This window comes from Nomascus leucogenys, chromosome 12 (assembly GCF_006542625.1).
Source record: "Nomascus leucogenys isolate Asia chromosome 12, Asia_NLE_v1, whole genome shotgun sequence".
In the NCBI taxonomy this organism is placed as follows: domain Eukaryota; kingdom Metazoa; phylum Chordata; class Mammalia; order Primates; family Hylobatidae; genus Nomascus; species Nomascus leucogenys.
The window spans coordinates 8,150,915-8,165,729 of record NC_044392.1 but is presented as its reverse complement, the minus strand read 5'-3'; the positions used below and the strand labels follow the sequence as shown (position 1 = coordinate 8,165,729).

Below are 14,815 nucleotides of genomic sequence, written 5' to 3'. Positions count from 1 at the left end.
GATGATGATCACAGCTGCAGCGGTGCGATCATGGGTCACTGCAGCCTCAATCTCCCTGGCTCAAATGATCCTCCCACCTCAGCCTCCTGAGTGGCTGGGTCCGCAGGTATGTGCCACTACGCCTGGATTATTTTTCGATTTTCTGTAGAGACAAGGTCTCACTATGTCGCCCAGGCAGGTCTTGATATCCCAGACTCAAGTGATTCTCCTGCCTTGGCCTCCCAAAGTGTTAGGATTACAGGCATGTGCCATTGCACCCAGCCATTTTTTTTTTTTTTTTTGAGACAGCGTCTCACTCTGTTGCCTACACTGGAGTGTAGTGGTACAATCATAGTTCACTGCAGCCATGACCTCCTGGGCTCAAGGGATCCTCCTATCTCGGCAACCCCCAAGTAGCTGGGACTACAGGCATGCACCACCACACCTAATTTTTTTTTTTTTTTTGTGGAGATGGTGGTCTCACTATGTTGCTCAGGCTGGTCTTGAACTTCTGGTGTCAAGTGATCCACCTTCCTCAGCCTCCTAAAGTGCTGGGATTATATGTGTGAGCCACCACTCTCAGCCTTCCCCAACGTTTCTTTTTTTTTTTTTTTTTGAGACGGAGTCTCACTCTGTCACCAGGCGCGATCTCAGCTTACTGCAACCTCCTCCTCCTGGGTTCAAGTGATTCTCCTGCCTCAGCCTCCTGAGTAGCTGGGACTACAGTCGCGCACCACCACGCCTAGTTAATTTTTTTGTATTTTTAGTAGAGACGGGGTTTCACCATGTTGGCCAGGATGGTCTCGATCTGTTGACCTCGTGATCCGCCCGCCTCGGCCTCCCAAAGTGCTGGGATTACAGGCGTGAGCCACCGCGCCCAGCCGCCTTCCCCCACATTTCTGACTGTAATCATGAGACCCCTATTTCAGGAGTCTTGCCCCATACCCTGGGGGAAGGAATACTGCACAGAAAATTCGAGAAGCTGAACAGCCAGGCTTTGCTGGGTTTCCACACTGTTAGTGTTAGACCATACCCTTTTTGCCCAAACACATTTCTACACGTTTGTCAATCATGTCTACCCAAGGAAGTCTCCATGAAAGGCCTAAGATTCAGGGAGCTTCCAGGATAACAACTCGTGAAGATTCCTGAACATTCCTTCTTCCATACCTCGCCCTTGCCCTCTGCATCTCTTCACCTGTATCCTCTGTGTGTTTTGTGGTTTTTGTTTTGTTTGTTTTGAGATCCGGTCTCACTCTGTAGCCCAGGGTAGAGTGCAGTGCACAATCTCAGCTCCCTGCAGCCTCGACTTCCCGGGCTCAAGCAATCCTCCCACCTCAGCATCCTGAGTAGCTGGTATTACAAGCGTGTACCACCATGCCTGGCTAATTTCTTTCTTTTTTCTTTTTTTTGGAGACAAAATTTCACTCTTGTTGCCCAGGCTGAAGTGCAATGGCGGGAGCTCAGTTCACCGCAACCTCCACCTCCCGGGTTCTAGCGATTCTCCTGCCTGGCTAATTTTGTTTTATTTTTTGTAGAGACAGGGTCTCACTACATTACCCAGGCTGGTCTCGAACTCCTGGCTTCAAGCGAGCCTCCTACCTTGGCTTTTCAAAATGCTGGGATTACAGGTATGAGTCACTGCACCCAGCCAGCACCCAATTTATAGCCAGTCAGTCGGAAGCACAGGTGAAAACAATCTGGGTCTTGTGATTGGCATTAGAAGTGGAGTGGGGCGGGGCTGGGCACGGTGGCTCATGCCTGTAATCCCAGCACCTTGGGAGGCCGAGGCGGGTGGACCACCTGAGGTCAGGAGTTCGAGACCAGCCTGGCCAACACGGTGAAACCCTGTCTCTACTACAAATACAAAAATTAGCCGGGTGTGGTGGCGCACGCCAGTAATCCCAGCTACTCAGGAGGCTGAGACAGGAGAACCCGGGAGGCAGAGATTGCAGTGAGCCAAGATCACACCACTGCACTCCAGCCTGGGCAAAAGAGCGAGACTCTGTCTCAAAAAAAAGAAAAGAATCCCTCGGCCAGGCGCGATGGCTCACACCTGTAATCCCAGCACTTTGGGAGGCCAACGTGGGCGGATCACAAGGTCAAGAGATTAAGACCATCTTGGCCAATATGATGAAACCCCATGTCTACTAAAAATACAAAAATTAGCTGGGCGTGATGGCGCATGACTGTGGTCCCAGCTACTTGGGAGGCTGAGGCAGGAGAATCACTTGAACCCGGCAGGCAGAAGTTGCAGTGAGCCGAGATCGCGCCACTGCATTCCATCCTGGTGACAGAGCAAGACTCCGTCTCAAAAAAAAAAAAAAAAAAAAAATTAGCCAGGCATGGTGGCGCGCACATGTAATTCCAGCTACTCAGAAGGCTGAGGCAGGAGAATCCCTTGAACCCAGGAGGCGGAGGTTGCAGTGAGCAGAGACTGCGCCATTGCACTCCAGCCTGGGCAACAAGAGCAAGACATCATCTCAAAAAAAAAAAAAAAAAAAGAAGTAGAGTGGGGGAATGTCTTGGGGACTGAACCCTCAAACTGTGAGATCTGCTGCTATTTCCAGGTAGACAGTGTTGTAATTGAACTGGAGGACACCCCGCTGGTGTCCACTGCAGAACTATTGTTTAACTTGCTGGCGGGGAGAAGTCCCCACATATCTTGGGGTCACAGAAGTCTTCTGTGTTGATTGTTGAGTAAGAGAATAGAAAAACAGGAAATGGCCAGGCGCGGTGGCTCACACCTGTAATCCCAGCACTTTCGGAGGCCCAGGCGGGTGGATCACGAGGTCAGGAGTTCAAGACCAGCCTGGCCAAGATGGTGAAACCCCGTCTCTACTAAAAAATACAAAAAAATTAGCCGGGCGTGGTGTCAGGCGCCTGTAATCCCAGTTACTCGGGGGGCTGAGGCAGAGAATTGCTTGAACCCGGGAGGCGGAGGTTGCAGTGAGCTGAGATGGCACCACAGCACTCCAGCCTGGGTGAGACTCCATCTCAAAAAAAAAAAAAAAAAAAAAAGAAAAAACAGGAACTGTGTTTTTTCCACTGACAGCGGTGTATGAATGAAATAAAATTGGCCATGAATTGATCATTCTTGTTTCTGGGTGATGGGGGTTCACTGTACTATTCTCACTACTTTAGTATGTTTGAAATATCCTGAAAAGTGCCAGGGCTTTGGAGTTAGGCAGACGAGAAACTCAGCACTTGAGAAACTCAGCACTTAAGTAACTCCAAAGGGCATATTGTACATGTTGAGGGCCAGGGGGCGCCATGCACATTAAGTAATGCCGAATCCCAGCTCCATTATTTGCTCAGTGTATAACCTCAGACAAGTTACTTAACATTTCTGTTGAGAATAGCAACTACTTCCCAGGGTTCTATGAGGATTAAATGATGTATGTAAAATGCCTGGCAGACATCTAGGACTCTACACAGTGGCTTTACCAGCTATTATTCACCGGAGGAACCCAGCTGGCACCAGCTCTCAGGTGCTCCTAAACTAGAGTCCAGAGTTCACTCCCCAAACCACCGTCTAGATTCTTTAGTTCTAATTCTCACCAGCTGTTCTCTCTTCATTTTCCTTCTTTCCTTCCTACTAAAGCCAAAGAAAGGAGAGCAAGAATAGACGCAAACCACCGGGAAGTGCCCTGTCTCTTCAGGTTGTCCTGGCTAATTCCTATTTCTTTTCCCTGCCCCAGAAGAAATGCTATCATTGCTGTAAGCCAGGGAGGGGCAGGAGTAGAAGTCCCTTCCCTTCCAGAACTTCCTCAAAACTCTTTGGACTTGCAGTGTAGCTCAGTTCATGCTGCATTCTAACCGTCTTCATAGGCAGGAGCTGGGCTCTGAAGTGCAGTCTGAGACTAGAACAAAGTAGCCCTAGGGATATTTGTTAAATAAGCAAGTGTGTAATCAGTGAATAAGCAAGGGGATAAATCAGCACATTCATGAATCTATGAACAAGTGTATGAGTGAATGAATGATATTCATGAAAAGAGCTAATATGTATCAAAGGCAGCCGGGTGCAGTGGCTGTAATCCCAGCACTTTAGGAGGCCAAGGCAGGCGAATCACGAGGTCAAGAGATCGAGACCATCCTGGCCAACATGGTGAAACCCGTCTCTACTAAAAATACAAAAATTAGCTGGGCATGGTGGCACACACCTGTAGTCCCAGCTACTCCAGAGGCTGAGGCAGGAGAATCGCTTGAATTTGGGAGGTGGAAGCTGCAGTGAGACGAGATCGCGCCACTGCACTCCAGCCTGGTGACAGAGCGAGACTCTGTCTCAGAAAAAAATTATCAAGGGCTGACTATATAGCAGGTACCGGGCCAAGCATCCTCCTCCCAACTACCTCATTTACTCTGCTGTGCAAGTCGCTGAGGTAGTGCTCTTGCTCCCCCATTTTAACTGTAAGAAACTGAGGCTCAATGAAGTGACTGACATCCCAGGGTCATCCAGTTAGCAAGTGAGCAATGAAACTAGGGCTCCAGCTGACTCCCAAAGCCAGCCCTTTGCGTGAATGAATGGAAGAGTGAGCACGTGAGCAAATGTGTGAATGAGCGGGGGAGGGCATCCCCAGAGACATCCACCACCCCAGGCAGAATCCTCCCCGACCACAAGGCAAACGCCTGGTATCTTCTGGGGCAGGGGTGGGGCACAGCTTAGGACAGAAGCTTCAGCTCATAATCATCACCCTTCAAGTTACAGGGGCTTCAGACCTTCCCTGTAGCAGCATCCCAGATCCAGGCAGAGATTCCAGCAAGGGACACCTATTCTGCTCCTACAGGAAAGCCAAGACAGAGAAAGAGGCTGGCAGGCTTCTAACTGACATGTGGCAACAGGCAGTGGCAGGGCCAAATCACGGCAGGCCCTAGCCACAGCAACCAGAAAGAGGAGGCCAGCCAAGCTCCATATAACACTTTAGTGATGATGGATCTGTTCACAGAGCTTTCCTCAAGGGGAGGACTGCTGAAATAAAGAACAAGTGCAGCCCTAGATCCTGCTGCAGTGTCAGCTACTCTGATGGCATCTAACCCCTGAGCCCATGAGACTGAGAAATGATGGCCTTCCACGGTCCTCAAAGTAACCAGTCCTTCCTCTGCATTCCTACCTTCAGCCTAGGCTTCTCCCATAACAAACAGAAAGGCATGAGCCAAACTGCCATTCCATACCTTTCTCTATGTCGCCTAGGATGTCATTAGAAAAGCATGATGGCATCAAGACGGCATTACACCTTGCAATCCAGAAACCACCTTCCTTCACCAACTGCGGTCCCACAGGGGCCCTGCATCTCAGAGAAAGGACAGATTGGCTGTCTTTTCTGCTGCCTGCACAGAATTCTGCCCACGTGGTCATGTTCCAGCCCACAGCTAATGTGACCCAGATTTACTTTCAAAGAGCTGGAGCTGAGCTGGTGGTGTGTAGCTACAATTCATTCTGCCCCACTTTCAGGGCACTCTCCTCTGCTCTTCTCTGCTGCTACTGAAACCAAGCTCCAGGACAGGGCCAGAGACTCTGAGGACACTCCCAGGAAGATGTAGAGAAGCCGGGAAGGAGGAGGAGCCTTCCTGGATACAAAACTTGAAGAGCCTCAGGGCAAGGAAGGTTGGCAGCTGAGGAGTAAGGATTCCCAATGAGATTGTCTTTAGGGTTCCATTTCCCATCCCTGCATTCCCTTCTTCCCACTCACGGCTTGGCCAGAATAAGCCACTTCCATCTGCTCCCTGACAAAGGCCTAAAGAACAAAAGAAGGGGACAGAAATAAGAGGCTTGGGCTCCTTCTTCTTTGCTGGCCTCCTGAGTCTCCACTGCCTCATCTGGCTGCCAGGGAGGTTACAAGGAATGACACTGCTAAGTGCAGTAACGGGCCATGTGAACCTGTGTTTTTCCAGCACATTCTGATTCTTGTTCATCTCCTTTTTACACCCTTTATTATCACCATCTCCCTTTTATAGACAAGGAAACTGAGGATCCAAGAAGCGAGGTCATTTGCCTAAGTCTTGTAACTCCAGATTCAGTTATCTCCACAGTGCCTGGCACATGGCAGGAGCTTAATCCATTTTTTTATTGAATGAATGAATGAATGAAGCAGAGAGGTGCCTGTGAGATGTCTTCTCAGAGCTCCCAACTTGGAGGAGAGACACATGGGCCCAGAGGAGTAAGCTCCAGCTTCTGACCAGGTAGTGCTCTCATGGCTGTCTGTCCCAGGGCAAAAAGGGTAAGATGGGACTCCTGACTACAGAGAGCTCCAGAGCTGGTGAGGGAAATGAACCTGGGAACAATGAATGTGAATATAAAGCTAACTGAAACAAGGGCTGTGCAGAGAGACAACTGCCGTCTGACTAGAAGGCCACAATGGAGCAGATGTTGGGAATGATTATTTCAACAGCATTTGCTGATACTCCCAGGAATGAATCCCATAGATGCTTTCTACTGGCACATAGCTTCACCCCTTTTTTAGTTGAAGGAATGAATAAATGAACAACCAGAGAGGGGTCCAATCCTTAGCTCTGAGTCACTGCACTCCCCTTTTTCACAACACACACGGGGATATAATTATTTTTTCCCTTCTAACTACTTAAAAAAAAAATAGAGACAGGGTCTCATAGGCTGGTCTTGAACTCCTTAGCTCTAACGATTCTCCTGCCTCGGCCTCCCAAAATGATGAGGTTATAGGTGTGAGCCACTACACCCGGCCTTTTTTCCCTTCTATCCTCTCCAGTAGACTGAGTTCCAGGCAGAAGGGACCACATCTTCAGTCATCTTTGAATATCAATGCCAAGGACAGGGAGGGTCCTGATTATGTGATGCTAGATGAATGAATACCTGATTGATGGGTAGATGGTGGAATCTTCCTGCACCCTACCGTGCCCTAGCCCAAACATGAGCCCTTCTTCAACATATGTTACTGCCATCTGCAGGAAACTTGTAATAATAAGTGTACACGTCTGCAATGACAACAAATGTGATGTGAATCGCACCCCCAAGGGTTGTGCAGTGTACAGCCATGTGACACCCTGTCTTGCACCCTGTTCTCAACATACTCCCCACAGGTCCCAAGGGATACATCATTTCTTCCTCTCTTTGTTTCTACCCTTTGGGGTTGTACTCCTTGCTAGAGTAAGCTTCCTAGCACCCCACTTCCTTGTTGCTCCCCACCATTAAGTAAGGATATTTCTACTGCTCTTCACTAAAGACAGAAAGCCAGAGGGGAAGAGGCAAATTTTCCAAGATCTTTGTCTCTCCCCTTTTCTGTTTCTATAGACCAGGATCCTGAGGCCTTTCACGGAAGTGACCAAGTCTCTCCGGTGAGTGTAGAGATTTAGATTGTCAACTACAGAAGATTCAGACTGGCCTGGTTGCCAGGTATTGCCTAAGGAAATAAAACTAACGATGCACAGGGCCGGGCGCGGTGGCGCACGCCTGTAATCCCAGCACTTTGGGAGGCCAAGGCAAGGGGATCACCTGAGGTCAGGAGTTCAAGATCAGCCTGACCAACATGGTGAAACCCCATCTCTACTAAAAATACAAAAATTAACTGGGCGTGGTGGCGCACGCCTGTAATCCCTGCTACGCTACTTGGGAGGCTGAGGCAGGAGAATTGCTTGAACCCGGGAGGTGAAGGTTGCAATGAGTTGAGATCGCGCCACTGCACTCCAGCCTGGGTGGCAGAGTGAGACTCTGTCTCAAAAAAAAAGAAATAGCAATGTACGTGGAGTTATAAGATCTGTGTTTACCAGTCCTGTGTAACCATAGGCAAGTCCCTTAAACCCTCTGAGCCTTGAATGCTAACATATGTCCTGCCTAACAGAGTTATTTTGAAATCTCTGTGTAAACCATAAAGCTGATAAACAGAAACAAGACACTTTCATTAGTGACTCTTGTTACATTTGAATGTGGCTGGGCTTAGGGAGTTGGGAATATGGCTGGCAAAGAAGAAGGAGAAACAAATGGAGGGAAAGGATGAGAACAGGAAGATGGGAGGAAGAACAAGGTTCAGCACCCTAAAACGTGTTTGGCTTTGTAGACTGAAATCATCAGGTTTCTCAGCCCCGACATCCCTCTCTACTCTGACATGTGTGACCACCAGGCTTGCCCCATCAGGCCTCTCAAGCAAGGGCGAGGCCCTAAGACCAGCTCAGGACACGGAGTGGGCCAGGGAAAGGGAAGATCTCTATTTGGTGAGAGTGATTCAGACACCGCCACTTGGCTTCATAAGCAAGATCCAGGGGGAGGAGAAAATTGCACAGGCCACAGCTGGCTTCCAGCGTAAGACTGACTTCATTTCCTCCCACAATTAAAGTTCTGCTTCAGAGAGCTTCAGAGCATCCAGGGTCTCCCAGACATGCCCCTCCTGCCTCTCCTGTGAAGGATTCCCTGCAGAGCTAAGGCTGCCTTTTCCATTACTCTGGTGGAGCCCCCACAGCATTCTAAAATCACATGAAGATTTCAGCAAGACCCTAAAGTCGCAGTCCCGCCTCGTCTCTGCTGCCTCTCTCCTCTCCTGCTAAAGAAACACGCCCAACTGCAGTGCACAAGTTATTTTTAACCATGGCAGTCTCCCCATCTTCAGCCTCACTGGCCCAGCCCCCTCCTCCAAAGAGGCATTCAGCAGTGTCAGGATGCAAAGGAGACCAGCAGCTATGACAGAAACACAGCACAGCGCAGCACCCACCGTCCCTCCGCTCAGTTGACCCAGCAGGGTCCTTAGGAGCCTTGGCTGCGCAAATTAAGCCTCCTTGAGTCCACTCCACTTCTATTCTAGACTCCAAATCTGAAGCAGCAAGCAAATCATCCCGCGGGCCTCCTCAGAGAAGACTGGAAGTGGAAATCATCACAAAGCGATCTAAGCATGCGTGAGTGATGAGGGATGGAGGCAGAGGGTATAAAGAAGGAAGAATGAGACAGCCCACTCTCTCTTCAGGAGAAAGAGGTTTATGAGTCGTCAGGGCCCAGAGTTATGGCCCTTCAAGACTGGAGACAAGTAAAGCCTTTCCTGCACCCTAGGGACAGCTCTAAAATTCTGTTACTGGCTGATGCTGCAGGCCCAAAGGTTTTGAGAAGGACTTCCTCCAAGGACTCCTCGTTGCCCACTACAAAGAGCTCCAACTCTCCCTCCTGCCTTCCAGGCCCCACTGCTGTCTCCTCACTTGGAGCTCATTCCCTCTAAAGTCCTTTCCTGATTACCTGAGCCCACATAAGCCTTTCTCTAACCTTCCGTTATAGCTCAGTGCCTGTTTCTGGAACACAATCTGTCACATCACATAATATTCTCAAAACACTCATTCAGCATTCATTCAGTCATTCAATACCGATTGATCTCTAGCATGTACAAGGCCCTTGTGCATGTGCAGCCCTTGGGGGCTCAAAACATAAGACACATCCCAAATTGCCCACTGTTCTAAGGGAGTGATGGGCACCCTGTGGGTTAACTGCTACATTGAACAAGGGAACATGGAGGAGAGAAAAGTATGACTGTGAGAGCGGAGGAGGAAGCTTTGGATACCACTGGGGGCATTAAGGACAGAGGAGGCGGCACTTAAAAGAGGAGGAGGGTTTACCAGCATCTTGCAGAGAAGAAAATTAAAGTGTGGTGGTTTCATCCTGCAAGATGCATCCCTCTGGGGAGCAAGTTACAGTGTACTGTGGCAGGGTGATTGGGGGTGGAGGTGGTGGCAGGTGAAGCTGAAGGGGTAAGTAATTTTGATGGGTGTTTATGCTAAAGGCTTTATTCCACAGGCAATGAGGGGCCAAAGGTGGTTTTTAAGCAGCTGAGTAATAGAATTAGGTTTGTATTTTATTTTATTTTTTATTATATTTTTAATGAAGTGTTGTACGGGCAACACTTCATTTCATAAAATAGAATATGTGTTCTTGAGGTTTGTATTTTAGAAAAAAATACTCTATTAGTCATGTGGAGGATGGGCGGCAAGACTAAGAGAGGAAGAGCTATTAAATGCTCATTGGAAGGTCCAGGTGAGAGATGACACAGTGGAGGGGGTGGCTGTATTATTTGAGGGACACAAAGAAGGTAGCAGTACAGGCCTTGGTGATGGCTTGAAAGCGGGTGATGTCACTGAATTAGCTGCAGGCACTGCTCTATCTTCCTATCTGTACTGTAACACCAACACCCTGCTGAGATGCTGAGCACACTTCGGGGAGGCAGCCGTGGATGCCTGCAGTGGAAGCATCTCCTTTATTGAGCCAAAAACTGTGCTAAGGGCTTTCCACACATTATCTCATCTAACCTTCAAGGCATCCCTGCACAGTGGGCATTCTTAAGATAAGGAAAGTGACACTGAGATAGAATGAGGGACTTGCCCAGAGTCACACAGTTGGTCAGTGGCAGGGCCAAGATCCAGCACCCTACCCTCTCTGATTCCAAAGCTTACACTCATAACTACAGCACTGCACTGCTGCTTGGCAAACAGCTGGGCACATCCCACCACAGGAGGTAGCCCCAGCCTTCACATCGTGTTAAAGGTCAGCATGTAGAACACTTTTGGAAGGCGATACAAGTAAAACTGTACTCTCCAAGGATTTCATTATAAGGAAATAACAGAAGTCAAATCATTCTTAACCATGTTCTCAGCAGCATTGTCTAATATAGCCAAAAAGTGAAAAAAGAGTAGGATTTAGAAAGTCATAAAATAGACAGCTTTTAGAAATGGTAACCACAAAGTCTAAAGTGCAATATGGAAAATCTTTTTAATATAAGAGTACCTGAAAAGAGTCAGATGCAGAATGGTACCTAAGCCATGAAGGCAACTGAATAGAAAATATAACTGAATGGGGACAAAGACAGGGAAGAAGGTGCAGAAATGAAAACAGGTCTCATGTGAGCAAGGGGTGGCAGATTTTCCTCTTTGGAGTTTTTCGTTAATGTTATTTCAACATCTTTCCAAGAATAATAATAACAAATCAGATTATGGCTGCTTTGTCAGAGACCCTGGTGAGGACCCCTCGGCTCCCCACACAGCTGCTGCACCCTGGCCCATTCCTCCCTCACACCCACAGCATCCAGCCTGCTGGGGGACCTCTCTTACCAGCGACTCTGACCACAGCACGCTCTGCAGGGTCCAGCACCGAATCCTGGCTTTTCCGCTTTTTCTGCTCATGCAGTGGCAGGTTCCAGGGCAAGGTGTCCCCTGGGGGACAGGGAGACAGGCTCCCTGACCGCTCGCTCCTGTAAGACCGCTCACTCCGACAAGACCGCTCACTCCGACATGACCGCTCACTGAGCGTCTCTTCATCTGAGGAAGACATGGCCCAGGCGGGGGCTGCCGCAGGAGGGCCTGGGAGCCCAGGGAGAAGTGATCTGAAGGAGAAAGGGGTGAATGTGAGCACACAAAAGGGGTCCCATAAAGAACACTGGGACTTGGGAAGCAGAGGTTCTAGTCCTGCCTATCTGTACCTCACTTTCTTCACCTGGAAAATGGGATGAAGAGAATACATCCCAAAACTACTTCACGAGCTTTGGGGGATATTGTATGTGATGACGTCTATAAATCTTAAACCATCAGGTAAAAGTTAGCTCCTAGTCCTAGAAACTATTATTATTGCTATTTGGCACATTTGGAGGACTAAGCTCACAGATCCCACGACAGAACGCTGTGACTTTAAATTCTACTCCATTTACTAGCTGCGTGACCCTGGAGAAGCCATTTAATCTCTCTGAGCCTCAGCACTCTCATCTACAAAATGGGGATGACAATAGTTAGAATCTAGCCCTATAGGGTAGGGTTCTGCATGTAAAGTGCTTAATCCTGCATGTAAAGTGCTTAATAGTGCCTACTGCCCAGTAAGCACTCAATACACAGTATCTATTATTATATTCCTGTTCTACTTACCTCCCAGCAATGCTATAAGGATAAAGTGGGGCAACAGATGGGAAGTATTTTCAAAAAGCTAAAGCATGATCTCAATAGCAGGCATGAAGCAAACCATGGGCTAGAATAGGAAGAAATTCCCTGGTTTCTCCCACTCTGTCTCCAGCAGATATATTAGAAAATGTACTAGACTTGAAGTATGACAGACCTGGGTATAAATTCTGGTTTGGCCACTTACAATTGCTGTGATCTTGGGCAAGTCACTTCACCTCTCTGAGACTCAGTTTCTTCATCTGCAAAATGGGGGTAATACTCCACCTCAGAGGATGTTTTAAGAACATTGTCAAATGCAAATGTAGTACTGGTTGATGCCATGCATGGCACCCAGCAGGCATTAGATTAAATGTTCATTTGCAATTTATTCCAAGGGCTGTTGTGGGAATAAGTGGCACAGCATGAGGATGGGGTGGGGGGATGGGACAGAAAGTCCATTTTTTCTGGTCAGTTTAGCTAGTGGAGAGAGTTGAGTGAAAATACAATTGCTCTAAGGCCAGCTGGGCTCCACCAGCCAGACTGGGCAGCCTTCCCTCAGCCAGGTCAAGCTCACTTCCCAGAACCATCTGCTACACATGGCCCACCACCCCAAGGGCTCCATCAGAGCGCGAATGGTATGTGCCTTCAGCTACCAGCCTTCCTACAGGCCCCAAAGCCAACCTGGGTACCCAGCTCTGACTTTGGCTGTAGGGTCCAGGGAGGGCAGGAGCTGTTAATTTTCCCTTATAGGGAATACCTGCTCACAGGGCTGTGTAGAGACAGCGAGGTATCCTACATGGCTGGACACAATGGGTCTGTGGCCACAGCTCCTCCAGGATTCTCGAATCTCAGCCTAGAGGCAGCAAGGAGCAGAGACAGCCTCCTGGGTCATTGGCAGATCCCCACCATAGGCACAGAATTCGAAGAGATAACAAAAGAAACATAAAAACGGTGTAGGAGGCCTGTAGGCAGCCTCGGGCAGCAGAGCCTCCCTGCCAGGGCACCTCTTGTGCCAGCAGCATGCGAGCCCTCTTCCCAAAGAACATCTAGAAGGGATCTAGCCACAGGAAGCAGAAAGGAAAGGACCCAGGTCCTGGCACAGCTTTGCCCTTTATCCTAGCACTTACCCCTCCTCCCATTACCTTCTGGTGCCAGGGCAGGTGCTGAACTGACAGCCTCAACCTCCGGGAAACTCAGGCCAAGCTTCCATCCCTATCCTCAGCTCGGGGGCAGGAAAAATGCCGCTCCTCTCAGACCACCTGCTTCATCCCAGAACCGCCCATTCCTCTCCCAGACGCCCATTTCACTACAAAGGCCAGCTCTCCCAAGGCCTCCTCCAGGAGAAAGCGTCCCTTCTGGGCTCTACCCCGTCAGTCTCTAGCCCCTCGCAAACACTTGTTTGACCTCCGGGCTCCCGCCCGACCCTCGGTCACCTGGGTCATTCCATCAATCCCCGAGATTCACAGGAGTGCCCGCCCATGCCCCAGCCCACCCCCTAGGCCGCAGGCCGGTCGGCGACAGGCACCTCACCAGGTGCTCTCACCCGCTGCGACCCTCCCCACCTGGCCCCCACTCGTTTCTCCACGGTGGAGGAGGGGCGCGCCCGCGAGCCTGGGGCGGCGCGGGTGGGTCCGCGTGCCCGCCAAGCGTGGCTGACAAAGAGCGGGGACGCGCGACCGAGGACCGACAGGGCGCTGGGGCCAGCGGCCGAGCCCTGGGGCGGGGAAACGACCCTCCCCACCCAGCCCTGCCCGCTCCCTAAGGTCCGGCGCCCGGCCCCTGCAGGGCTCCGTGTCCCATTTTCCTGGGGAACACGCCTCCCTTCCATCCTGGCAGCGCCCGCACAGGGGAAACCCCAGCTCCGCGTCTTCGCCGCTCCCCGGCGCCGGCCGCGGGGGCTGCAGGTGCGAGGCCCGCACGGCCGCTGTGCCCGCGCCTGTCAAGCCGCCTGTCCGCGGCCGCCGGCTGCCGGGAGCTGGGGCGCGGCCGCCTGGGGCGATCAATCACCGTTCCCCAGCCGCCGCGGCGCATCCCGCGCAGCGGGCAGGGCGCCTGCATCCAACCCCGCGCCCCGCGCCTTACCCTGGGAGCCGAAGGAGGAAGAAGACGGGCCCGCGGCAGCAGAGAAGGCGGCGGCGGCCGGGCGCACCCCGGGCTGGAGCGCAGTCGAGGGGAGCGTGGAGGAGGCGAGGGGAGCGGCTCCCACAATGGCCGAGCTCGCGGCGCCGAGCCCCCCGCCCCCCGCGCCCTAGCGGCAGCGGCTGAAGCAGAGCCGGCGCAGCCGCCCAACCCGCTCCCCCACTCCCAGCGCCGACGCCGCCCCCCGCCCCCCGATGCGCGCTCCCCCCGCCCTGCACCCCACCCCTGCGCTTCCGCGAGCCCCGCGCGCCCCTGCCAGTCCGTCGCCCGGCGCCCCCTCTGCACTGACCCTGCGTCCTCCAGCCGTCCCCAGGCCCTCCCTCGGTCCCTCCCCTCTGCAACTCCTCCCGGTGGCCTCCGGTGTCCCCCGCAGGCCAACCACACCCCCAAATTCCCCGCCCTCTGCTTCGCGACCTCTCCGCCCCGGCCCCGCGGCCGCTCGCTGACCCTGGGCCAGCTCAGCCGGCCCGCCCCCTTGGAGCTCCTCACCGCCCCCCAGTCGCTCTCTCAGGCTGCCGGGCTGTCCTTCTGCCCGGACCCTGGTTCTCAAACCACCCTTTTCCATGCCCACCCCTCTTTCGCCCGTTTCCCTTAAACCCACATTCCGTCCCCGCCCTTGGCGCTCTTGCTCCAGCTCCCGGAGAGCGTCCTGCAGATCCTGCGGGTCCTATAGGCCCACCTATCCGCTGGGCTTCTGGAACTGAATGAAGGAGGGACCTAAAGAAGGCCTCATCTTCCCCGCAGGATAAAGAGCAGAAAAGAACCAGGCCCCAACGAGGGAACTCAGTCTCTTTAGACAGCGCTAGCCCCAAGTGGAGCCTTGGAAGATGCTTTATCC

General features: G+C 51.5%; 1 protein-coding gene across 11 annotated transcripts in view; it reads right to left on the bottom strand.

The window, feature by feature from the left end:
- MACF1 (microtubule actin crosslinking factor 1) overlaps positions 1-14,136 on the bottom strand; it is a 406,463-nt gene extending 392,327 nt beyond the window's left edge. For 3 of the 11 annotated variants that reach the window (XM_030823513.1, XM_030823516.1, XM_030823514.1), the window contains exons 1-2: positions 12,044-13,871; positions 11,023-11,294 (exon numbers count right to left, since the gene is read on the bottom strand). In XM_030823513.1, coding sequence (XP_030679373.1) covers positions 11,023-11,294; positions 12,044-12,180 — 409 coding nt within the window. In that variant the 5' untranslated portion in view covers positions 12,181-13,871. Of the gene's footprint in view, positions 1-5,148; positions 5,911-11,022; positions 13,886-13,920 lie in introns of those variants that run through there. The other 8 variants (XM_030823509.1, XM_030823508.1, XM_030823503.1 and 5 more) reach the window with 7 other exon arrangements.
- Between the last annotated feature and the right edge of the window lie 679 nt (positions 14,137-14,815).